Here is a 26,089-nt window from a genome sequence, read left to right as displayed (position 1 = left end):
AGCATATTAAACCCTGTAATTGAAGATGTCTTCTAGTGTCAAATGGATTAGGCGATAAGCCATTCATCTAGATAGATAGAATTTTCTGTGTCTCGCTAAGACTGAGGTAAAGGACGCTGTAAATACATATTTTCCAATTTTCTAGGATGCCCAGAAGATGGCGATAGGTATTTGTTTTTCGTGAATTTTAGCCGCAAAGCCGCCATAAAAACGATCAAATAATTTTATTGTTAAGCAAAAATCTTCTTTAAGAATTAAATCATCATTTAATATTTACAATGATTATCCATCAGTCTCGTGTAAGAAAAATATACTTATTTAAAAGTGTAGCTCTCTGCTTCAGATTCGTCGAGGACAAAAAAGATTTCCAAAATCAACTCCCCTTTTTTTACCCCAACTCCACCTCCAGCAAAATACAGCACGCAACTTGGGGGCTGGAGTTCGTTCTTCATCTTCCGCTTTCAGTGAAAACTTGCTGCCAAATCCGATTTCTCTGGGGAAGCAGTACCACGTCTTCAACTCAGAGGAAGACTACAAAACAAAACAAAAAAAGAATTACCAAGGAAAGAAAAGTTCGGATTTTGGCAAGACGTGCGTCTGCTTGGGAGACCCAGACGATTTCAGCTTGGAAAATAAGCTTTAAATAACTTTTTAAGTACGGGGACATTCCCCTTGGAAACGCGGTTTCACTCCAATCGCAACTTCGTTTGCTGCTCTTAAAATTCTGATTTTCACGCGTCACTGACAATTTGGGGTACGCAAGGAATAACGTGAAGTGAGAAATGAGATGCTTCAAGATTCCTACGTTCCTCCGAATGTATTGCTGGTTGCATTGGTTCCTATGCATTGTCTGTTCGCATTTAAGTGAAGCATCCGTTAAACAGAGCTTCAGCCCAGAGGTGAGTAGAAAAGAACAAAACGAAGTAAACAACGTGCCGGACTGTCGGAGGAAATCTGCCCAGATCTTTTGTTACCCACTTGTGGGCACATGTGTGTTTATATAGACATGAGTATAGTGTATATAAACCGCCTGTGTACGAGTAATACTTTGAACTGTACCAGTCACTGTTCCCATTTGTTACACTTTTCAAGTTTTAATTTTGATGTACAGAATACAGTTGTTAAGAATACAGTTCTCAGTAACAACTGTCCACCTCCCGATTGTCACTAAGTGAAGGACTCGTTTTGTCTGCTACTGTGAAACGTGTGTTTCCAGAATTCGAAAAAAATATTCCGGTGCCATACTGGATGATGCCATTGAAAAACAGATCGTTTTTAATACAATTTTTAAGTATACGTCTCTGGCGATTTAGCAGATGGACGAACTCCAGTGACTCTTCAGTTGTTTCGTAATTTTGTTTTCGCGTGACCGTAACAGAGGCCTTCCAGCGTAGTGTGAACGACCTACTTTGGGTTGTGCTTAGCTGACGGTGCAGGCTGACTAACTGACCCAAGTATTTTTAAAGATTCTATGTCCGGTATCGGTGATTGGTTTCGGTCACCTCTTGAACTCCTTTTTAATCATCCGATTCTTGAATCTCTGATCCTTGCTTCAAACATAGATTGCCTGCTATAAACGTTTGAATCAAACCGGCTCAACCTGCAAAGCCAAAGATTTGAGGAAAGCAACCCCGCGGAAGGCTAACGTGTATTGAGGGACTACCACCTCCCGAGTCCTACTTCTGTTTAATTCGGGTTAACGGTGTTGGGTTAGATAGCTTCGAGGGCGCCGCCACTTTTTTAAGTCGAGCAGTGTTAATCATACGACTAGTACAATGACACGTATAGCGACTGTCAGCTGCCGCTCGAGGTCTCATTAAACATGAGGCTCGTTAGTTTTCGTGCGATGGGTCTGAAAGCCTTCTGACGTCAGTATTTTGGGTCAAGACCTACATAACATCTCTCAACTGGCTCGTGATGTCCCATTAAACACGAGGCTAGTACAGTATTTGCGCAATGGGCCCAATCTCCTCTACGCACCAAAGAGTTTTTAGGTTCGGCCGCCGGTTCCTGCGCTCCAATACTGTTTCGGTCAGCATGTTTATTGAGGATGGCTGGAATTTGATTGTCGCAGTGCGTGTCAATGTTTTTGCGTAACCCTCCAAAACCCTTTATTGCGCGCAAGACACGAGATCGCGATGGTTTTTCCAGCCCGCCTCTTCGGTACTAACTGGGTCTGTTTGGCTTAAGAAGTTGTTTGGGTCAGAAGGTTCTATATTCCTTCAGTGTTAGGGTTTGGTCTGGTTTGATTGCTCCTTTGTCCGCGTGTGTGTTTTAACCCATACAACTCGCAGCATTGCCGATTCGTTGGGTGTTGGCCATTGTGGAATGAACACCGTTTGCAGATTTAGCTTGTGGTCGTGTGGAACCCCGTTTCATTTTTTCTAGCGCTAATAGACCATTAATTTAGTCACATATTTTGCAAAGTCGCGAGTTACCATCATGAGGATGACGGGACTACAGTTTTGAACCACACATGAAACTAGCAAAGGTCGAAATGTGGCGCAAGGGCAGAGCTCTGCAAAAAGAATTGAAGCAACAAATACAGCCCGAGGCCACATTTTATGACCTCAAAATTATTAAGGAAGTCTGCATGGGGTCCGGCTTTGAAGAATCGATGACATATTTTCATAATGACTTCGGCACGAAATGCTGCTGGGCCCGCTGCCAAGGAGCTGATCCCCAAGGTCACAGCAGGATTGGATATATTGCATTTAAGGACTTCGAAAGCTATGATCTTGGAGTGCTTTGTGTGATTTGGTTTCTGTCTCAACCAATTTCAAAACCGGTGGTGAATTGCTGTTTTTAACTGAAAAAAAAAAAATTCTGGTAGTCTGGTCAACATTAATATCTGCAGGTAAAAATACGTAATTTGCTGTTATAACGAAGACACGTGTGCATTGCCCTGAACACATGATTTTTTTTTTTTGTTAAAAATGTATACTTTTTATGACAAAAGTTTTCACAACCAATATAGGTGCATATGATTAAATAGTTTAATTCGCACAATTTTTAGTTATGAAAATGCGATTCTTTCAAACAATACAGTAATTTACACATTGCATAGAAAATTTTAAGAGAGAACAGACTAAATAATTTATGTGAAAGCCACAGAAAGAAGACATATTTCTTAAACTTCTTGCTAAAGTGAAACAAAGGAACTGTTAGAACTGGATGTATAAACAGTGATTGAAATTAAAGTACCAGAGTCACATTATCAAGCTGATTGGGAAAAAAACCAACAGCAACAAGAAACTTAACTGTGTGAAAAGTACTTGGAGAGTATTTGGGTGAGCAATTTACATTCCACATGACATTTGTCATATTCTTTATGGCTGCTTTGACATCTCCCCGATCTCCTAGTGCCCACAGGCTCCAGGGGAAGATAATTTGTTTCAGCCTAATTTCCTGTTTGTCAAAATCTTTTGTAAAATGGCCGAGCCTAGTCTGCCTGTTTGGAGTTATGCAGACGCATTCCTTCATGTGACATGTTTATACAACAAAAACATTTATATTCATTCTAATTTTATCTTAATATGGGCCCTTTTCAAAATATGTCACAAATAAAGCCATTCTGATGTCGAACTCTGTAGATTAAGCGTTCCTTAGCTGCTCAGTCATGTCATTTCTCATTTTCTCTTCCCTCTGTACTTGATTGCACTGTTTTTCCTTTGTTTTTTCTCTTTGCCATATGATCCATGCCACTCCTTCCCTCTGATGGTTGCCAGGACCCTCTCTTGTGTGCTTTTCCAGTTTCCGTGATCTCATTTGTAGAAAGGTTTCACAGCAAGCGGCCAAGTCTAAACTGAATGCCTAGCTGCATTTTTAAAGCAATGCTTTTGACTTGTGTTACTCCTTGACAAATATTAGTACATTTTGTATTTAAAAAGAACCCTATATAAAACTGAAAACAACTACAGTAAGCTTTAAGAAAGTTATTGTAAATTAAATCATTTTAGTATTCACTGCACAATTTATTACTTCATGTCGCTGATTTCATAACAAAGTAACAACCACTTACCTACATGCCTATTAGATCTTCATAATTCTCACTTATAACACTGGAATGTAAACCTTTCTTACTTTCAAGTGATCCTTTTGTTAAAACTACTAGTTAACATGGAAGTTACTAAAATATTTCTGACTTCTTGTTATTAACAGAAAATTACCTGTGGTGATTCTCTCTACTATTGTTTATGTGTGAAGAAGTGATAAAATGAGCTGCTTAAATAAAAGTATGATTTGCTTTGAAATGAGCAATGCACTAATGGCACCCATGTTACAAGTCAGTGATGAGGCAAGAGGTATGTGATGAAATATCACAACTTCAAGTAAAAAATTCACCCTAAATTGTGTGCTGTGCGTTAGAGAATCATTATTGTGGAAAGTCCCAGTCATAAACCAGTTCTGATGTATAAACACAACATCAAATTATACAGCATTCAATTACTGATAGATAGCAGAATAACCATCCAGTTTAGACAACAGCTGGAAATTCAACAATTCGCTGTTTTAAACATGCATGAGTAAAATGTTCACCAAATCAGAAAATGTATCTCATTATATTGTGCAAATAAAGGGATTTGTAATGTGCCTCACTTAAGTCAGAAAAACAGTGCTATAATTTACATAAGTCAGAAAAATAACCAAATGTTAGGGTTATTTTCATCTATAAGGGATTTTTGTAGTAAACTGGAAGATAAAATGCTTCCTTCCACAGTCAATAAACAACTTGATGCAAGTAAATGTGAAAAATTAGTTGAATGATGATGGAAAAAAGGCACAATCAGCGGATCACTATAATTAGTAATGTAAAGTGATGCAGACTACGCTTCTTTTCATCACTAGCATGCTTGGGGACTTGTTTGAAAAGGCACTCAACTTCAAGCCAGTGCCTCAGGCTAGGTATAATAGGCGGTTTAATGAGCCCATCAGGCGTCTTAACAACACTTGGGCTGCATTGCCTCCTTTGGAGTACTCTACATAGATACAAAAAGGCTCAGCTTCAGGCAGTTATATTTAGCAAAGTAAAGATCTAAAAGAATAAATACATTATTTGCCAAAAGAAAGATACGGTGTCAGTCTGAACTTACACATGACTTACCATTATCTTCTACACATTGTCTCCTGTTGCAGTGGGCATCACGTGAAGCAACCTAATGGAAAACAAATTTAAGTTTTAGTTGATGTGTGTTAATGGATGAGTGAATTTATCACATTGTTATACTTTTAACAATTACTATTGCATTCTTAACTCACTAACACAAAAACATAGAAGCATAAATAATTAAATTACATCCAATGATTCAGTGTAATAATCAGTGCATTTAATAGTTGAAGTAGAGAGAATTGATTTCTTTTAAGACTTTTCAAGATGAAACAGAAAAAATGTGTACATTCACAAGGCATTTGACATTAAGGCCTAGTCATCGACTGTATGGCAGAGTAGTTTGTATTTATAGACTCGATCTGCAAATTATTTGACTTGGAAGATACTGTACATTTTGAGAGAATGACTTAACTTTGACCAAAAATAAACCCTTTTAAGATTGTTTCTTAAGCTGGTTGCATTGTAGATGTAAAATATACAAAGTGTGTTGTGCAGTGCAAGAGAGGAAAATCATTTCATTGAAGTAATCAAAGACCTCCAAGTAGCATGCGTGGGACAGACCTGCTGCTGTGCCTGTGACACAAAGACTTGTCTTAAAACCCTGCCAGATGAAAATGAAAAGCCTCTTTTTCTGGAGTGGAGTTGGTTCACTGGAGGTGTTTTTAAGATGTCTTGCCAGGTCTGGGGTGGGGGTGGGTGAAAGCAAAGTTGGTAACTTCTTTTTGGATCCCAGGCTTCCCGCCTCCTCTGTCTCTTTGAATGAGAGTTATTTTCATTCTGTCTTTTTGTATAATTGTCAGTTTTGTTGTTTTTTTTTTTTTAGGAAAAGCGCAACTCGGTTTATGAGGAGAGAACTCTGGAGTTTTGGTTATCCTACAGTCCTACATTTCCTTTTGCAATCTGTCTGTCTCTGTGTCTGTTGGGATTGGCTGGGAAGTATGTGTTTGCTGGGGGACGTGTTGCTTGCCTCTTTCTTCGTGTTCTGCGAGGAGAGAAAGGTGCTGACACAGGTTTGATGGGGGGGCACAGACACTACCTCAGCTCAGTTCAGTTTAAAATACAGTAGTAATTAAAGTCAGGGAGCTAGTGAGTCATTGAAGTGAAATGGTGAAAAAAAGAAAGGGGGAAGTTGGAAAAACATACTGGGTGATATTCTGGAATAGCAGCATTGCGTTTATATAACTAGAGCTACGCTGGAGAAAGTGTTAATGTATACCAACCTGAACCTGACATCAGATTTAAATAATAGTTCTTACTTACATACTCCACTCAAAACCACAAGAACCCATATGTGTGCCCAGATGCCAGAGAGACCGTGTTGAACAGTCAGTTCCAGTAACTATTCTTACTAGCTTGATCACAAATACATTTATAGATTTTCAGAGTACATCTGGGTAGAGAGGGCGGCACAGTGGCAGCTTACTGCCTCATAGTAAGGATATCTGGGTTCCTGTCCCAGGTACTCTCTGTGGTGGAGTTTGCACGTTGTCCCCATGTCTGATTAGGTTTCCTGCGGGTGTTGCAGTTTCCTCCCACAGTCCAAAAGCACGAAGGCTTGGTGAATTGGTGATACTAAATTGGCCCTAGTGTGTTGTTGGTATTTATGTGTGTGTTTACCCTGTGGTGGACCAGTGCCCGGTCCAGGGTTTGTTCCTGCCTTGTACCCTTTGCTAGCAGAGACACACACTCCAGCACACCCTGCAATCCTGTTCAGGACTAAGTAAGATAGAAAATAGCTGACAGATCTGGGTGGAGAGTGCATCTTAGTAGCTTTGCTTTTGGACCGGAAACCTCAATGTTGTTTGGGGACTCTGAACAAGTCACTTTACTTTCCAGTGCGTCACTTGTAGAAGTTTTGGTTTAGAAGTGTAATATAAATTCATAAGTGTAAATTTAAGATCCTCTTTGTCCTGTCCTGATATTTGTTTTTTCCAGGATTATCTTTATTTCTCTATATTGTCTGGTAATGTTTTGAATAAAAGGCAGTCATAATTGAGAGTAAAGTGAGCTTGGAGCATTCATAAGGGTGTACAAGTTCTTGTTTTGTCACTGAAGAGATGTTTTGAAGTAATTGTGTGACAAGTTCCCCAACACTCTGCTGGGCTTTATCAAAGTAGCTAGCCTACGTTTCTTCTTTATCCATTGTATTTTGGTAAAAGTAAAATAACATGGGCTCAAGAGATTTTTGCTGCCAAGAAGAGAGATCAACATCTTTGTCAGGAAGTGAGACAGAGTAAGTGAAAATGCATAAACATGAATGTCTTCCATCTAGAGATCATATCTTGAAAAAGTGCCAACAATATCCTGAAAAAAGGAATTTTCAGAGAGAATAGTATCTTTATTACTCTTAGACAAATATGTATGTTTAAGGAATTATTTATTACCCAAGTTTAATTTCATATTAAGCTGTACAACCCTGTTTTTGATATGCAGCTTGGTGTCCAAGCCACTTTGTGTTCCATTTGAACTTCTTTGTCTCAGCAAATTTAAAGGTGAAGCGGTTTGTATTTTTCACTTTATCTAACTAAAATAAGCATAACTTATTTTGCACCTTATGCCCAGTTTATGCGATTTCCATTCATTGAGTATTTGTCACATGCATCAGTAGGCTGCCAAAACTGTAAAAATTGACAGTTTGTTCCCTACAATATAAAGAAAATTAAATCATTATTATTTAACATGTTCATTTTAATATAATCAAGAAGTAAACATTAAAATTTAACAATTGTCAAGTGAAAAATCTTGTTGTAACCCCGTGTTCTGAACATTCAGGAAGAAGCTTTCGTTCTGTGGTTTATAAGTACACACTGTTCTGTCATCTGTTTTTAATGGCTCTTTGAATCAGCTCCATTTTTTCTTGGTTGAAGTGAGAGAATACCTTTCTTGTATTACCTCGCATATTGCACAGTAGAGATGTGGTACTTCCTGCCTATCTTTTCAATGTCACAACCATCTGTACTTCTTTTGTCTGTTTGTATAGGGCTGGCTCCAACAGTATGGCTACTTGCCCCCAGGGGATTTGCGGACACATACCATGCGGTCCCCACAAACTGTCACAGAAGCAATAGAAACAATGCAGAAATTCTATGGGCTGACCATCACAGGAGAACTTGATGCTAACACCATGAAGTAAGTTACTTTCATAATACTGCTTGAATACATGCTCTCAAATGAGCTTCCATGAAGTTTTGTGCATGTTGTATAGCTCACCTGGTTTCATGTTTAGTTTCATTGTTTAACATATTCATGTCCCCCAAAACCACTGAAGACACTGGATAGAGTTTGCAAGTCCTCCCATATGTGGAAGAGTTGCATACTGTGCTGGCTGATTAGTGTCTCTAAATTGACCTCATATGAGTTCATGTTTCTGTGTGTTGGTCCTACAGTAGGGTTATCTTATTCAGGGATGATTTTTCCCATGTACTCAAGTCTCCCAGGTCAATAAACATAGACACAGACATAGATATAATAATAATAATAATAATAATAATAATAAACATTTTATTTATATAGTGCCTTCCCATGCTCAAGGCGTTTCACGTAATCTAAGAAAGAAATATATGTCCCTACTCCCCATAATCCTAGAATGGATTAATTGGGTGAGAAAATTCACATATGATTAGCTTGTCCAAAGTATTTGTGCATGAAGAAAGGCATCTAATAACTGGATAGACATTACAATAAAGAGGAGATGTGCCTTTCAGATTGAGAATAATAAATGAGGAATAGGCTGCAGGATATACAGTATATGGTGGAAATAACAATACCTCCTCATCAGAGGCAACTTCAGTAAATACATATACTAGGAAAGCAAGTACTTGTGGAGGTTTATTCTAATATCACATTTGTACTAGCTACACTAACTGTGTTACAATATGTCCCTCTATTGCAGTGAAGTATTCAGTTTGATATCTTGCACTCTCTGTAGGCTAGAATGTACAATTGCTGTTGCTGGTGACTGGTGATATAATTTGTATCAAGAGCAATTTATTTAAACGGCTATTATATGGGTTTACCAAAGCTGTCTTGTTGCTGCACAAATTTGCTTTGTCATGGTGTTAAAAGTGATTGACATACTGTAAACTACACTCCAAGCAGCATTTAGCAAAATTAGATTCAATTCAGTAGTGCACATTTCACTGAAGGGCGGCACGGTGGCGCAGTGGTAGCGCTGCTGCCTCGCAGTTAGGAGACCCAGGTTCGCTTCCCGGGACCTCCCTGCGTGGAGTCTGCATGTTCTCCCCGTGTCTGCGTGGGTTTCCTCCGGGCGCTCCGGTTTCCTCCCACAGTCCAAAGACATGCAGGTTAGGTGGATTGGCGATTCTAAATTGGCCCTAGTGTGTGCTTGGTGTGTGGGTGTGTTTGAGTGTGTCCTGTGGTGGGTTGGCACCCTGCCCAGGATTGTTTCCTGCCTTGTGCCCTGTGTTGGCTGGGATTGGCTCCAGCAGACCCCCGTGACCCTGTGTTCGGATTCAGCGGGTTAGAAAATGGATGGATGGATGGACATTTCACTGAGTACAGGCTGAGAGCACTTACACACATTTTCAACCATAGCGAATAACTAAAAAATGATAAACCTTACAACTTTAACATGCATGGACACTTAATGTATATTAAATACATAGTACAACAGGACAGTTTTAATAAATTATCGTACAAGGCCATTATGTCATCCAACAGCATTAAAGCAGGCATGAAATAGTGAAACATTAAATGTTATGCAGTGATCGTGAGGCACACACAGGTGACATATGAACAGAGTTATTGCTACAGCATGACTTTATTGTGCAATAATCCACTAAAATAAACAGATAATCTCTTACAGCAAGGGTAAACAAACACAGCAGAATGTTTCCCCCTCAGCCCCGTTTGTGTTAACAACAACAACAACATTTATTTATATAGCACATTTTCATGCAAACAGTAGCTCAAAGTGCTTTACATATTAAAGAATAGAAAAATGAAAGACACAATTATAAAACAAAATAAATCAACATTAATTAACATCGAATAAGAGTAAGGTTCAATGGCCAGGGGGGACAGAAAAAACAAAAACTCCAGACGGCTGGAGAAAAAATAAAATCTGTAGGGATTCCAGACCATGAGACCGCCCAGTCCCCTCTGGGCAAGTTAAGATGCACTTGAGGTGCATTCTCACTGCAGTTCTGCTGTATCTTGACAATTGGACGTGGTTCAATATAGATTGACTATATAGAACTAATAAAGAGAGAGTAAGATGGTGACTGTTTTTTGGTAAGACCTGAACTAAGACAGTCAAAATGAGATATTCTCTTTGAAGACTAAAATGTATGTTGTGAAATATGTTTTAACACTCCATCTTACCTACAGGGCCATGCAACGACCAAGATGTGGAGTCCCTGACAAGTTTGGCTCGGAACTCAAAACAAATGTTAGAAGAAAGCGCTATGCTTTACAGGGTTTGAAATGGAATCATCAAGAAATTACCTATTGGTGCGTTGTATACTTTTGTCATTGATGATGTTATTTTTGTGTTTATGTGTCAGACAATACATATGTTACCTTCCTAACCTCTTTTTCTCTACAGCATACAGAATTATACTCCAAAGGTGGGTGAATACGAAACATACCAGGCAATCCGCAAAGCCTTCAAAGTTTGGGAAAGTGTTACTCCACTGCGTTTCCGAGAAATACCATACTACCTAATACGAGACAAACATGAGAAGTTTGCTGATATCATGATCATGTTTGCTGATGGTTTCCATGGAGACAGCACACCATTTGACGGGGAAGGTGGTTTCCTGGCACATGCCTATTTTCCAGGACCTGGCATTGGGGGAGATACTCACTTTGACTCATCAGAGCCATGGACTGTAAATGATATTGACATAAATGGTAAGAATATTTGTATTATGATAAAACTCTAAGGCTAGGTTTTACCACTAGGCATGCATCAGATTTCATATATCGTCCAAATCTGATTCGTTATGCTACTCATTTAATTCGATATTTAAAACTCATCAGTCACAGTAAAAAATAACATTGATTTGGTTTGCTTTGTAGGCAATGATGTGTTCCTTGTAGCAGTTCACGAGTTAGGCCATGCCCTTGGAATGGAACACTCAGGTGACCAATCGGCCATTATGGCTCCCTTCTACCAGTGGATGGATACTCAAAATTTTGAACTACCTGAAGATGACCGCAGGGGAATCCAGTTACTTTACGGTAAGAAGTATAATGTTTCTGATAGTAAAATTGTCTATCTATTGGGTCATATGACAATAATATCACCCTAATTTCAATTTTTCCTTTATTATTCTCAGGGTCTCCTGACTTACAACCTATCCCAACCGTGCCCCCTAAAAAGCCCACCAAGCGACCCTCAGTACCAAAGACTCCAAGTAAACCAGATGTTCCTGTAAACCCTGGTTCACCATATAGTCCCAACATTTGTGATGGCAACTTTGACACTATTGCAGTTTTGCGTGGAGAGATGTTTGTCTTCAAGGTATTTCTTTGTCCACAATAGGTGGAGAATGCTTAAATCACGTGGGATTTCAAAAGAAATTACATGATGTAGTGATTTTATTTATGAGGCTACTTCTACTGAAAATGCTAAGAGCCACCAATAATATCTATAAAAGCATCAGCACACTTTTATCACTGTCATATCACTGTGTACTGTTCCTCCCAACAGGAAAAGTGGTTCTGGCGAGTCCGAAATAATCGTGTGATGGATGGGTACCCCATGCCAATTGGTCACTTCTGGCGAGGACTTCCTCCTTCAATTAACAGTGCCTATGAACGGAAGGATGGAAAATTTGTTTTCTTCAAAGGTTAGACACATTATATTAAGAATCTGTGCAGAAATCAGCTATCTGAGCAACACCTTTACTGTTTTGCACTAGTAATTACAGCAGTTAAGTGTATCTTCAGCATTTTTTCTGATTATCTTTCTTTTACAAAACTTTATCACAGCACTGAATTGTAAATTTCAGCTGCCTTATGCCTTATACAAATTAATAAACCTTGTAATTGTGTAATTTCAGATTTATGGACTACAAATCTAATATTACATTTAGTAATAATCATAGTTCCAATAGGACTATGTCTGCATATTGTATACTAAACCTTTGCAGTTTTTACATGTTTTATGTGCCAAAGGATTTTATTCTTATTATGAGCCCTTATTTGTAATTTTATTGCTGAAATTTGTGTATTTCCTTTCTCCATAGGTTGGCTTTACAATATTTATGCTTAGTAGATTTATTGTATTCTTTTTATTTACTATTATGAAATGATTACTTGCCTATCCATTTTCACAATTTTCGGCAGGGTTGTGGAGAGCCAGGCCTTGTTAGGGCATTCCTCCAACATCCTAAAAGCAGGGTTATTATTATTATTTATTGGCAATTCTTAATTTGCTTCATATGATTGTGGGTGTGTACTTCAGTGGGCTCCTGCAATGTGCTGGCATCCCGTCCAGGGTTGGCTCCTATCTTGCATTCAATATACCCACAAAGCCTTAACTAGATCAAACAGAGTTGAGAGTATTGTTTGTGTCACGTTAAGAAAAACACAAAATTTTAATGTACAATACGTCAAACTGGCATACCACTTTTTGAGCTTTGGCTGAATATAGTTGCAATATGGAACAGATGTGATTTTCTTAAATTTATAGCCGAGTACTAGGCTTGAGCCAGATGTCTGCTGAAATTAATCACTCATTCAAGTTAACATATACGGTTTAATGAAACTTGATTTGAAAGGATTTTTTTGTTCTTTTATTTCAGGAGATAAATATTGGGTGTTCAATGAAGCCAACTTAGAGCAAGGCTTCCCTAAATCCCTCAAGGAATTGGGGACTGGTTTGCCTAGCGATAGGATTGACTCTGCACTCTACTGGCTGAACAATGGAAAAACATATTTTTTTAGGGGTAACAAGTGAGTCTCTAGTCATTTTTTTTTGTCTTGAAATTTGAAGCTATCCTGACTACTTCTTGTTCTATTAGTTTGAAGTAAATACCGTATGCACTCATGTATCTGAATATTCCTTTTTCATTTAGTCTTTCCAGATCTTCTTTTTTAAAGTTATTTCATCCCGCTGAGATCTATCTCTGACTCATCTTCTGTTTCTGTTTTCTTTGTTTGAAGGCTTACAGTTTGTTTTTTTGTTTTTTGTCCCATTTTAGCATGTGATTCACCACTCTAAGACAGGCTCATTGATATTTAGCAGCCCTAACATTCCAAGGCTGCAATTTACCCCCTCAGGGCAGCCACAGTTCAGTGACAGGAAACTCTGCCACTCTACTTGATGTCGCCTTCTTGTCTAATTATTAACAATTGTGGAATTGTGGTTTTCTGTTTGCGGGTTGCAGTTTATGACATACATACCACCAACTGGTTACAATGACAGAACAGCAAATATCTAAAGGCAACCAGCTGTTTAAAAACGAGGTACCTTGGGACTGAATGAACAATTTATTGTTTTTTAGGTATTACCGATTTACAGAGGAAACAAGATCAGTTGATACTGATTATCCCAGGTTAATCAGTGTCTGGCAAGGAGTACCAGAATCTCCCAAAGGAGCCTTTATGGATGGCAATGGAGGTAAGATGCACTTCCTTCTTCAGAGTTAGGCAGAAGCTTTACTGTTTGGGTGCTGATATGCCTAGTTTAAGACAAGCATAGTAAGGGATTACCACAATGCAAGGTATTTATTCAGCCAGGAGCAGAACAGTAATTATGCAGAGCTTTTTAGTTCACGCAAAAGTCTTTAGCTGTGAAAGTCCACATTATCTCCACTAATTACACAGGAATACAAGCACAATTAATTGTTCTGGTCTGCCAGCACCTCTGCAGTAACATTTTGATTAGTTAATTCACATCCAGATGTGTAAAACTCACATAGTGGCACTTTTAAAATCTTCCTTTTAAACTGCAAGGCATTTTAGAGGCCTTGCAAAATTCAAATAAACTGTCATTTATTAAACATTTTATGGAAAGTCACAGTAATTTGTTCTTAAGCATGTTTCACTTTTACTGAGATTTATTTCGTGATTCTAAGCTGCTACTGGAGAGTTTCAATTGTCTCAGCAGAGTTTGTTTGCATGGATCTATTTCTGCACCAAGTCTAAACTCAACAACATATTTATTAGAAACAGCTATTAATCATCAGTTTAGCTATGCCGTAGAGTTGAATATGTCATTCAATTACTACCTTATTTGCATATGATTTTTTATGTAGTATTCCCTTTATTCTGCGGTGGGTTGGCACCCTGCCCAGGATTGGTTCCTGCCTTGTGCCCTGTGTTGGCTGGGATTGGCTCCGGCAGACCCCCGTGACCCTGTATTCGGATTCAGCGGGTTAGAAAATGGATGGATATTCCCTTTATTTATTTATTTATTTTTTGTTCTCCTTTTAGAGTTCACAGATTCATAATAGTATGTGCTTCACACTTTACTAAATGAGTATACAATGTAATTTGACAAAGGTCAAGCAAAAAGACATTTCCCCCTCAGGGATGATTAAACTGTACCAGATATCACAAATGTCTTCCTTTCATGAGTACAATATAAATCTGGACCAACATCAAATATAACCATTGCAGAGAACACATCCACAATGAGACTAGTAATGCAAACTTACTCAATACAGTATAGTATTAGCACACTCGAGCTTTTGCAATGAATTGAAAATCATGGCATGCATGAATTGTAGGAAAGAAGTGCTACTTTTCATTTCAGGTTGTTTATGATGTGCTTTAGTGTGGAAGCTGACAATGCTAGCATATAGGAGCTAAAACTGCTCTGTGTTTAGACTTAACCTTAAAAAGTCTGAATTAGCATAAGAAATTTGATGATTTACTTCACGAGGTAGAAGTACACAATAAGCAAGTGCAGCTGTGTCAGATATTTAAAATATTAAAATGTGTGCTACAATTTAAATGTTTAGAAAGTCTAAATATGCTCGATTGTGATATAAATGTCTTTTTTCACCCTGTAATAGTCCATAAACGACTAGAACCCTAGTAAAGGATAAAAAATAACATCATATTCACAATCACTGACCTTGAAATAGTCTAAAGCAGTACCCCATATTCTCATGTTTCAAATTTGTCACTTTTAACCTTCTGGGAGTGGCTCTTAGAGGGCTACGAACATCAGTAAAGAATCAAGTATCAAAACATCAAAACTAGTATTTAAATACTATTTCACATGCCTATATTACCAATCCCCATTTTTCAAAATTTTGTAAAAATTAGTAACTTTGACCCCTCACATACAATTAGGGGGTGAACCCCTGGTGTCAGTTGATGTGGCATACACAACTTTAAGTCCTTCTGATTGTTTTTGCTGAAGACACTTATGAGTTTACTCTTAATTACATGGTTGTAATTTCCTGCGTAAAATATGATACAAAAAGTGAGCTAAACATAAGTATTTTTCAGGTCTAGTGAGCCAAAAATAACCCCAAAAAGCTTGATGTCTTGTCTAACTAGACTTCAAAGCATTCCTGAGTTATTCTTATGAACACAATATAAAAGCTCAGATCTCATATCATAATTATAAAATACACTACTTGTCTTTGGCACTAGGTGCTGTGGTAACAGGTACAATTACGAGCAGCCTTATGTTCAGACATGATGTTTTATTATATTATACACAATCCACGAGTCATACAAGAATCTAATAACAATTTGGAACTGTTCAGATCAAACCGACCCTGTGCAGATCTGATTAAAACAGGCCATTTATCTCATCCACCCCCTTCCAGGTATGGTGAGGGTCAGATATGATGCCAGTTGGTTGACAGATGTGGGAGGCTGGTTCAGAGGCACTATACTTTGGAACTTACTGTATAGTATCAAACTTCTCTTTAAATCAGATCTGGCAATGTAAGGATGAAAATATGTATGGGATAAAAAATTATGACCAGTGTTGATCACGGTAAATCTAATGTGGCGACCTGCTAAGAAGGATTGGTTGATTATCACTCTTCAGTTGTTGCGCTTTGTTTTTGTTTAATGCTTACTTCAGTAACACCTTTGTGCTTCTCAGTGACGTGCAAAAACAATTTTCATCAGTATATTTAGTAATGGAGTATCACAGAGGTGAAGTAGTTGAAGCTTCTGCCACACGGCTATAGATTCATATAGATATGTGTGACCCTAGTGTGTGCATGTCTGTTCACCCTGTGTTGGCCTTGCTTTGGGTTAAGAAATGGAGGGATGGATGCGTAAAGCCTAAACATTCCAACTTGTATTTGTTTTCTTCAGGTTTACTGTAAAACACAGGCCAAAATTTGCATGTTAAATTGATTGGCCTACCTAAATTAAACCAGTATGAGTGAATATGGCTCAGTGTCCTCATTGTTAAACTGGCATCTCATCTTAGTTTGATTGTTATTTTGTGCCTGATATTTCTGGCATAGGCTCTGGCTATCTTTGTCATGAAATGGAATAGATGGGTTCAAAAAATGTTAGGATAGATAGTCATGATTGGATTTGCAAAAAGTATATGGCAAAGGGGCAGTTGTTGTGATTTTTTTTTTTTTTTTTATTATTTTGGTTGTCTTATCTAACCATTATTTTGTTCCATCATGCTACTCCTGTTAAACAAAACAGGCTTCCTATTCTGCATTTTAATGAAAAAGATAACTCAGATATACTATAGTGTTTGTTTCCTTCTACTGTTTCAGTGTCTTTGATGAGATCGAATACACTATGTACATACAGTATGTGCTTGGTTTTATATACATGTAAAGATTGCCTAATGTTATTTATGATTCCAGGAGTGGTTACTGTCTGATTCAGTGGTGTGCGATTCAATCATTTTATAAATAAAAACACTATGTTAGTGTTGAGTATTATTTTCAGATTGTATCTTCTCTAATATCCGTGCCTTTTAAAAGATTGGCTTAACAATCTAAATAACTTTACTATGCTTTAAGGAAGCAATTATGCAATGACTGCATTGAATCTGTAAATACAGATATATACAAGGCTTGTCTTTTTTGTCATGCAAAAATGTTGTGCACACCAGTCCTTCAAGCTTCATCTTGAATTTAAATCGACAGCTTATGCTATGACACATGCAACATGACCCAGGAATGGAACATCCAGCCCACAGTAGCTTCAAAATTAGGCCTCAACTCCAGCGCAACATAGCCGAGATGAAAACAATGGCCAAACCATCACACCGCATGTTAGGCACAAAAATAGAACAAAGGCACAGGCACATGGAGTTCAAGTGGGTAGTGGGTCCTCACTGCCACAACTACCCTTGCAACCACTGCTGACAGTGAGACAAATTACACACGCCGATGACACGTGCATCAACTACAAGACACATAATGTGGGGGCAACAAACACTGACAGCTTCCTGCACAAACTTGCACTCTGATGCCAAAACCAAGTCATATACACCATCTGGACAAGAAAAACGGGATCCACAACCTCAGCAAAGCAGAACCCATTTCACTGATGACGTCCATCCATCCATCCATTTTCTAACCCGCTGAATCCGAATACAGGGTCACGGGGGTCTGCTGGAGCCAATCCCAGCCAACACAGGGCACAAGGCAGGAACCAATCCTGGGCAGGGTGCCAACCCACCACAGGACACACACAAACACACCCACACACCAAGCAAACACTAGGGCCAATTTAGAATCGCCAATCCACCTAACCTGCATGTCTTTGGTTTGTGGGAGGACACGGGGAGAACATGCAAACTCCACGCAGGGAGGACCTGGGAAGCGAACCCGGGTCTCCTAACTGCGAGGCAGCAGTGCTACCACTGCGTCACCGTGTCGCCCTCACTGATGACGTTTGGCGCATATTTATTTACTTGAATGGAGGAAGAAAAATAACCACCACCACCACGCACAGACACCTGACAGGTTCAATAACTTACTGTGTGTACATACTTGTTCAGATGAAATGCTTAAGCCAACGCTTTCACGGCCTAAAAATGCATACATCTTTCCTCATTTTCTTAGGAAAGTACAAGATTTGATTAATGCAAACATGCCTTGTGCACAAGCCTTTAGAAACAGAAAGCATGTTGAACAAGAATAAAAACTACAAGCACGGACAGAGAATAGACAGGTTCAAGAGTTGAAAAGTACTTTTTTACTACCTTTACAGAAGATCAAAGCAGTTATAACACACATTGCTTTCTACTTTTATTGAGCACTGCTTAACTACTAAAAGACATAACTTCCACAAGGACTGCAATACACCACTATTTAGAACACACATGCAGTATCAACAGCTCCTTTTATCTTTTGCCTTCATGGGGGCTTTTAATAATAATTCTTTGCATTTATATAGCGCTTTTCTCACTACTCAGAGCGCTCAGCAATTGCAGGTGAAGGGCCTTGCTTAAGGGCCCAACAGAGCAGAGTCCCTTTTGGCATTTACGGGATTCAAACTGGCAACCTTCCGATTGTCAGTGCAGATCCCTCGCCTCAGAGCCACCACTCCGCCTTTTGTTGATAGCCCCCAGGACAAGATGTCTGTGTGTTCAAAATTATACTGGTGGACCACACCCCTACAAAAACCAACCTACAGCTTACACCAATCTTTACATTATAGATCAGAATGAAACAATTCGATAAAGACTTTCAAGGCCTAAAAATACAAGATTTAAAAAATTCCTTATGCATAAACTATTACAAATACAACAGTTCACGAACATCAAAACAAAAAGCACACATAGACAACAGAGAGGTTCAAGAAGTAAAAATGTACTTTCAAACTGAATTGGCAAAGACTAACGACATTACGCTGTTCCAAAATCCAATGCTATTACTGCCGTTTTCATGACAAACAACCGGTAACTCCACCAGAAACAGATTTAGTCCAAAGCTGACAAACCCTGACACCTATGCATTTTAAGCCCTCATGTCAATCTGGTTGTTTTCCGTTCCCTTTTATTAGATGTCTGCCTGTTCCACTAGTGTTTAATAATAATGAGATGCCAATCTTCTAAAACAAGATGATTCCACGACTAGGGAAGACTACTGTTTTGTACACCAGTTCACCACTTGTAGGGTGGGGCTATTTCAGTTGATACCTCTGTGTTGCCTTTCTTGCAGATTTCACCTATTTCTACAAGGACAATCGGTACTGGAAGTTGAACAACCAAAATGTGAAAGTAGAGCCTGGCTTTCCCAAATCTGTACTTCGTGATTGGATGGGCTGCGACAGAGATGGAGAGTTTGATGAAACTGGTGGTGGTGGTGGTCCTGGAAAAGATGGCAAAGACACAGAAGTGATTATTATCGAGGTGGAAGAAGCAGACCAAGGAGTTAATGCTGCCGCCATAATCATCCCCATCTTCCTTCTTCTGTGTGTTCTGGCTGCTCTTGGTGCTATCATCTTCTTCAAAAGATATGGTACACCACGCCGACTGCTGTACTGTCAGCGCTCTCTGTTGGATAAGGTGTGAGTCAGCTGTAGGCAAGCTGCAGAGCGCAGGACAGCTCTGGGCAGGACCTCTGTGTTGCTGATCACCTTGTCTGTCACTCTTATAATCACGTCCTTCCTTACTGTTGCCAGTATTACTCCTGGTTACTCTGAGACTGATCACAGTATACCACCAGGAAACAGGGGATAGCTTCACTGAGGGGTCTCGCATTTTCTCCAAAGTAAGCCCTTCTCTTCATCCCTAAACCATAACTAAATACTCTGGGCCATCTCAAGTTGCTCTTTCAGGGTAATAATGGAGTGAGGGGAGTGTGACAGTACGTAAGGACTAAATTGTATTCTCTACCTGTTTGGTGGTCTATTTCTAGTTATATACCTTAATTCTAAAGGGAATATTTCCTAGCATACAGCGCCACATAGTGGACATGTGTAACAACTGCAGTGTCTTAAAGGCAAAATATTTTTTTTTATTTACTGTCTCACCCCCACATTAAATCCAAATGACATAACGAAAGAATAGTTTATTTCACATAAACCATGCCATAGAGCCATAGTTAATTGCATCCCTGGAAATGATCTGAATGCAGAATGTAATGTTCACTCTGTATATGCTGAAAGGACCTTTTTCCCTTTTTCAGCTTCTTTACATCGCATCAGAGTGAAAGAATTTGATATTTATTTCTCTTTAAGCACATACAGTATCAGGATTAGCACCTCAGACCTACCACCTATTACTTAGTGTCAACAAGTACCATTCTCTGGGAGGGCAGGATTACCGTTCTGATTTCCACCGGTAGCTCAGGGTCCTTTGGTAGTATTCACACTAGGCACTAATGGAATTAACCCAATAGTGATTCTCTGCACTTATACACACCTGTTGGGATTTCAGCAACCTACCCTTCATTTTAATTAGTTTTTACCATTATGTGACAACCCAGTTTTTAATACTGATGTATGTCTCTACCACATACAAGATGGATTCCAGTCTCCTGTTATACTCCCAGAACATGTGCTATTGTAATTCCAGTTATACATTCCATGTTAAGCTTTGTTTTTTCTAATGGAAAGGATCATATAGTGTCTCAATTTTTATCCATTCCTTGTAAAATGTTTAATTCTTTCATCATGTTTTAATTTTTTTGGATGCACAGAGACAAAAGTGATGAAACAATTATTGATGCAGTTTTAGTCCCCGGGGCTTTGTTAGAGTATGGATCAGGTGACCGGAGCACTTAGGTTAATGGATTAATATCTGGATTCAAAGCCTCCAAAACCACAGTCTGCAGTTGTTAATTCAGACACATTATGTTTTTAAACACACTGTAAAAGTAAGAAAGCACCACAGTAAAACTGACCAACCTCGCTGTCACGCCTGCGTAGCGTTGGCCAGATAGAGCTCCACCTCTGAGCAATGAGCTCACATTGGTTTCTCCAAATTTCTGTCTGTTTATTAAATTTTAGCAGCGCCAGCAGTATGAAAATCTCCTGACTTGGATCAAAATTTCTTACTGCCACTTCTCGGTTCCACAAGTACCGAATGCTTAGCCCTACTTTTCTGAACTGTTTATTTTGGCATTTGGAGAGGTGTCCAAAGGGAATGCAGGAGCTTGTTGATTGAAGATAACCAATGGAGGCAAACATTCTTTAGTATAGCATTGTGGAGGCTCATAAAAATAGTAAGTTTTAATGAGGGTTTATTCGGAAGCACAGGAATGGTTTGATAATGCTGTTTTGTGTAATTTTTTTGTTTGTATGCTGTTGTCTGTAGTGATAACTAGAGGGTTGGTGGAACTGAACCTAGGTGACTTCTAAAATCAATATGGATTTTTTTTTTTCGGCTCAAGAGAGGGAGACAGAAATGATCATTATTACAACAAGGACTGTGACAGACATTATTAGAGTGGAACCTATTTATATGCTAATTAATATAATGTTACTCTCTTTTAGTGGAGATGATAGCTAATAGATGAATTATTTACTTTAAATCTTGTGTTTGTAATCATATACTAATATTTGGTATAGGGTGATCAATGTGCACATATGTGTTAGTTTTTGTCACATCATATTGTTTTACTGCTGATACTTCCCAAGTATAACAGCCAACAGGATTTAGTGGTTGTGCCCCTAGAGTATATTGACCCCTTTGTTTTCATTTTCATTGTTTTCAGAGGTGGGGCTCTCCATTAGTTATTTTTAACTCTATTCGTACTCGTTGAATTATTTTTATTTTCTTGAAGGTTTCTGGTGTTACTGATTGGGACATTTAGGTTTTTAACCCAGTATAATTTGTCGTGCAAAATAAAAAGTCCATTTGTAGAGTGTATAAGTAGAAAATCATGCACAATGCACAATTTCAGAGTGCTTATTGCAGGAATACCACTGTCAGAAAAGCAGTCAATGTCTCAGTGCCTGATGGCAATTAACCGAAATTTAAAATACTGGGACCCAATAAGGGAAGAGACTGGTTCTTCATAATTGTAAATATAATGTTTACATTGTCAATGCATTTCTCATTCCAATCTCATCCCAAAGCACTTTATAAAGAGTAGGTTGCAAGCTTTTCATTACAGTATGCACATGGCCTTGGGTTTCCCAACTCGTCGCAGGCATAGAGCGCCATCAGTTCAGTGACTTCCTCAGGATCGCTCAATGAGTCTGGCTGGTTTAAGATTTGATCCAGTACTCTTTTATTATTAACCACTGGACCTCTCAGAATATTTTAATCTTAGTGAAAGTCAACCCCCACCCCCTCCATACCCCCCTTAATTTTGAAGTCTTGCAGTTGTTAACTGGTCAGGCAGGTCCAAATAATTGTATTTTGATTCTTCAAAAAAAATTCAGATTTTTTTTTTATAAAAGAATGTAACATAAAGGGAATAACATTTAAATATTTTATGTCTTCTATTGTTATTGTTTTATTCATCGCAAATGATACAGTTTGTCATTTTGTATGGATTTAATTTTATTTTGGATTTTGTGCTTCCAGTACATAAATAGGAAGGCAAAATATTTCTGCTGTTATCTCTGGCAGGAAGGTGATATTCCACTAGTGGTTCCTACAATCCCACTCTTCCACCACCATCTCACCTCCCCATTTTCCTTGACAATGCAACTAGGTATCGCAGCTTTCGTATATTAAATATTTTTTAAATTTTGTGTGGGAGGTTTCTGGGAAAATCTGACAAACTGTTTTTTCAAGGTGGCAGTGCCTTTTTGTACCCTCTGAATACAGTCGGTAAACAAATCAATACAAGACTGATAAATGTAACACTTAATAAAGAATATATACATATTTTCAATTGTGCTGTTTGAACCTAGGCGTGCCTTCTATCAGTTTACGTAATACAAAAACATCCTTGTTGCTGAAACAATTCGACATTCTGCATTCCAGTATTTGACTGATTTCTCTGTACAGCAGTTTGTCAGATTTTCTTACCTGCTTTGATGATGTTGGAAAAAATAGCAACATTTGTTCACCATTGAACTCTGCTGGAGCACAGTGTGCTTATTTCGGGGGGGTGGGGTGGGGGGTGGTCGGCATGTCTTTTCTTTTGTTTTATAGCAATAAAACTTTTTTCTTGCTGGTTTCTTTAGCAAAGTTTCTTTTGCTTTTATTTGAACTGTCAACAAGTCCTGCAGAGCGGGCTGGTAGATGACAGTTAACTATGATTTTTTTTTTAATTAAAAAAAAATTCCTGACAACTTGTGTTTTGTAGCGTTTGTTTACATTTTATTGATCAGATTTCATACATGAAAAATCTTAACTCCTGTCTAGCTTTAATATTTAAATCGCTGCTTCTCACTGTCATACCCAAAAATCTAAGCACATAGATAGATAGATAGATAGATAGATAGATAGATAGATAGATAGATAGATAGATAGATAGGAAAGGCACTATATGATTGATAGATAGATAGATAGATAGGAAAGGTAGTATATGATTGATTGATAGATAGATAGATAGATAGATTGATAGATAGATAGATAGATAGATAGATAGATAGGAAAGGCACTATATGATAGATAGATAGATAGATAGATAGATAGATAGATAGATAGATAGGAAAGGCACTATATGATAGATAGGAAGGAAAGGCACTATATGATAGATAGATAGATAGATAGATAGATAGATAGATAGGACAGGCACTATATGATAGATAGATAGATAGATAGATAGATAGATAGATAGATAGATAGATAGATAGATAGGACAGGCACTATATGATAGATAGATAGATAGATAGATAGATAGATAGATAGATAGATAGATAGATAGATAGATAGGAAAGGCACTATATGATAGATAGATAGATATGTCTGTATGGAAATCAGATACTCATGCAGGTCACTTGCAAGCTACAGATACAAAACAGATATAAAACACAAGTGGCTATTGTCCCAAGTAGATTAAACATAACACTGAAGCAGGATATTGTTTTAGATGACTTTAGCCAGGCCTTCAAAATTAAAGGGGCTCCTTGTGGGTAGCAAGTACTAGAATTGACAGCACAACTCTGCATACTTCTGAACATCGAGGTATTGAGATGGATTGAAGTAAGTTTCCTCAGCTACGACAACATTTAATAATCCACACAATTATATGGTTCATTAAATTTTAAATCATCTTACAAGGTGCAATTACATTTGCATTTATTTGCTTCAAAGATGTTTTTTTCCAAAGCAATTTACAAAAGAGGTCAACATAATCAAGGAACTTGAGGTTGGGGACAGCATTGGAACAAATGTTACAAAAGGCTACAGAATTGATCACAAGGGAAAAAGCTCAGAACAAAATGCAATTGAGTTACAATTCCTAGGTTAAAAAAAAACCTTAACAGCTAATATCAGTTAGACAGAAATTCACCTAACCAGAGTCCTGAAATGCTTCTTAAACACATTGAAGGAGTCAGAAGCTCAAATGGAAATGGGCAGCTCAATTTACCAGTAGGAGCTACACATGAAGACTGGATTGTGATTTGATGTCACATAGACGTGCTATCACCAGACTCCATTCATCAGTAAGCCTGAGTGGTCGAGAAGGAGCACAGGCCCTCACAAGTGTCTCTGTACATATAGGTGCTGACCCACTGACATCTCTGAAGGCAAGCATCAAGGATATGAGCTTAGTATATGACACTACAGAGAGTCGTTGTAGTGATCTAAAAAGAGGATTGACATGGGCCTGGACTGTTTGAACATCCTACATTTTGACACATGCCAGCTCTCCAGCCAGCAGAAAGTTGCAGTAGTCCAGACATGACAAGACCAAAGCCTGGATCAGGAGTTCTGCTACAGTCTGATCTTGCACACATTCAACTTATAATCCCAACACAATCATGGCACTATGCACAAGAGACATGAATTGTTATCCCAGTTTGTCAGTATTATTACAGCAGTAATTACATACAGTGTACTGAATGTCCCAGAGGGCAGGCCACCACGTTCTTTGCCTAAAAATAACAGAAATCCGTTTTTGAGTTAATCCTCATCAGCACATTCACAGCAAACATTTTGTTGACTCTGCATTAAGCTAGAATGCCATATTTTCTTTGCTATTTTTGTTTTAGCTATTTTTTTCTGGTGATGCTATTTTTGTTTTAGCTATTTTTCTGGATTCTCATGGGCACCAACACTTCCTGTGAGCCTGCATGTTGCTACATAGGCGACTGTGTGACATTATGGCATTCCGCTGTTTAAGTCTGAACCGTGTGTCAATTCACATCCAGACTTTGTGTAAATAGAGAAGCGATCCCAAGTAAATAATTCTATTCTTGAACAATCCAAAAAGAACTAAACAGAAAGACGTTTAAGGTATTAATTGTGTGACCAAGAGTTTTGATTAGTCGGCCAGTCATTCATGACCAGTGCCCGTCTGACCGCTCTCTGATTTTGTCCTTAAAAATAATCTTCACTGTTCTAAACAATTCTCCCAATCTACCTCATTTTTTTAGGTTGGCTCAAATATGACACTAAAATGCACTGTTACAATAATAATGATAATAATAATAATAATAATAATAAAGGGAGATTGTCAGCTGAAAAGATGGAGTGTGCTCAATTGAAGTCACTGCTAAGTTAAAATGTCATGGACTTTAGCCAAATCCCTCCACAAGCCAAAAATCCAAGCACCAAGAATGAAAGATGTGACCCTTGTGTTCCCAGTCTTTTCCTGCAGAAGAAAAACAAACATTGATCCAATTGAGGAAAATAAACATTTCCCAAATTGGAAAGGCTTCAAACATTTGACTGTGGATGAAGCAGTGTTACTTGAAAAATAATACATTTTGTTACGTAAGAATAGAGAAAAGGAGGATGGGAATGAACAACATACAGTACTTTGTGCCGTTGTATATGTTGATGTGCATTTGCTTGCACTTAATCAGACATATCAATTCATGATGCAAGTGTTAATGGGACTTACTGTCTTAGTTTTCCAATGAACCTACTGAGTATTTGTCAGAACATACTAACTAATAACAACTGAATTAATGGGGTCCTTTAAAACCTCGGCAGTGGAGGACTGAAATGTATTTAAAAGACAAGTCGAAAAAAAATGTGTG

General features: G+C 38.3%; 1 protein-coding gene across 1 annotated transcript; it reads left to right on the top strand.

Annotated features, from left to right (window-relative positions):
• Positions 1–451: 451 nt before the first annotated feature.
• On the top strand, positions 452–23,217 carry LOC120524476 (matrix metalloproteinase-14-like). The gene is made up of 10 exons (XM_039746319.1): positions 452–899; positions 8,091–8,239; positions 10,460–10,582; positions 10,677–10,984; positions 11,153–11,314; positions 11,413–11,597; positions 11,787–11,925; positions 12,883–13,033; positions 13,585–13,700; positions 19,195–23,217. The coding sequence occupies exons 1-10, from the start codon at positions 783–785 to the stop codon at positions 19,545–19,547; spliced, it is 1,803 nt and encodes a 600-aa protein (XP_039602253.1). The 5' UTR covers positions 452–782; the 3' UTR covers positions 19,548–23,217.
• Positions 23,218–26,089: the final 2,872 nt, after the last annotated feature.

The sequence above is a fragment of the Polypterus senegalus genome, chromosome 1, assembly GCF_016835505.1.
Source record: "Polypterus senegalus isolate Bchr_013 chromosome 1, ASM1683550v1, whole genome shotgun sequence".
Classification (NCBI taxonomy): Eukaryota; Metazoa; Chordata; class Cladistia; order Polypteriformes; family Polypteridae; genus Polypterus; species Polypterus senegalus.
The sequence above is the reverse complement of the archived record's forward strand: the minus strand, read 5'-3'. Positions and strand labels throughout refer to the sequence as shown.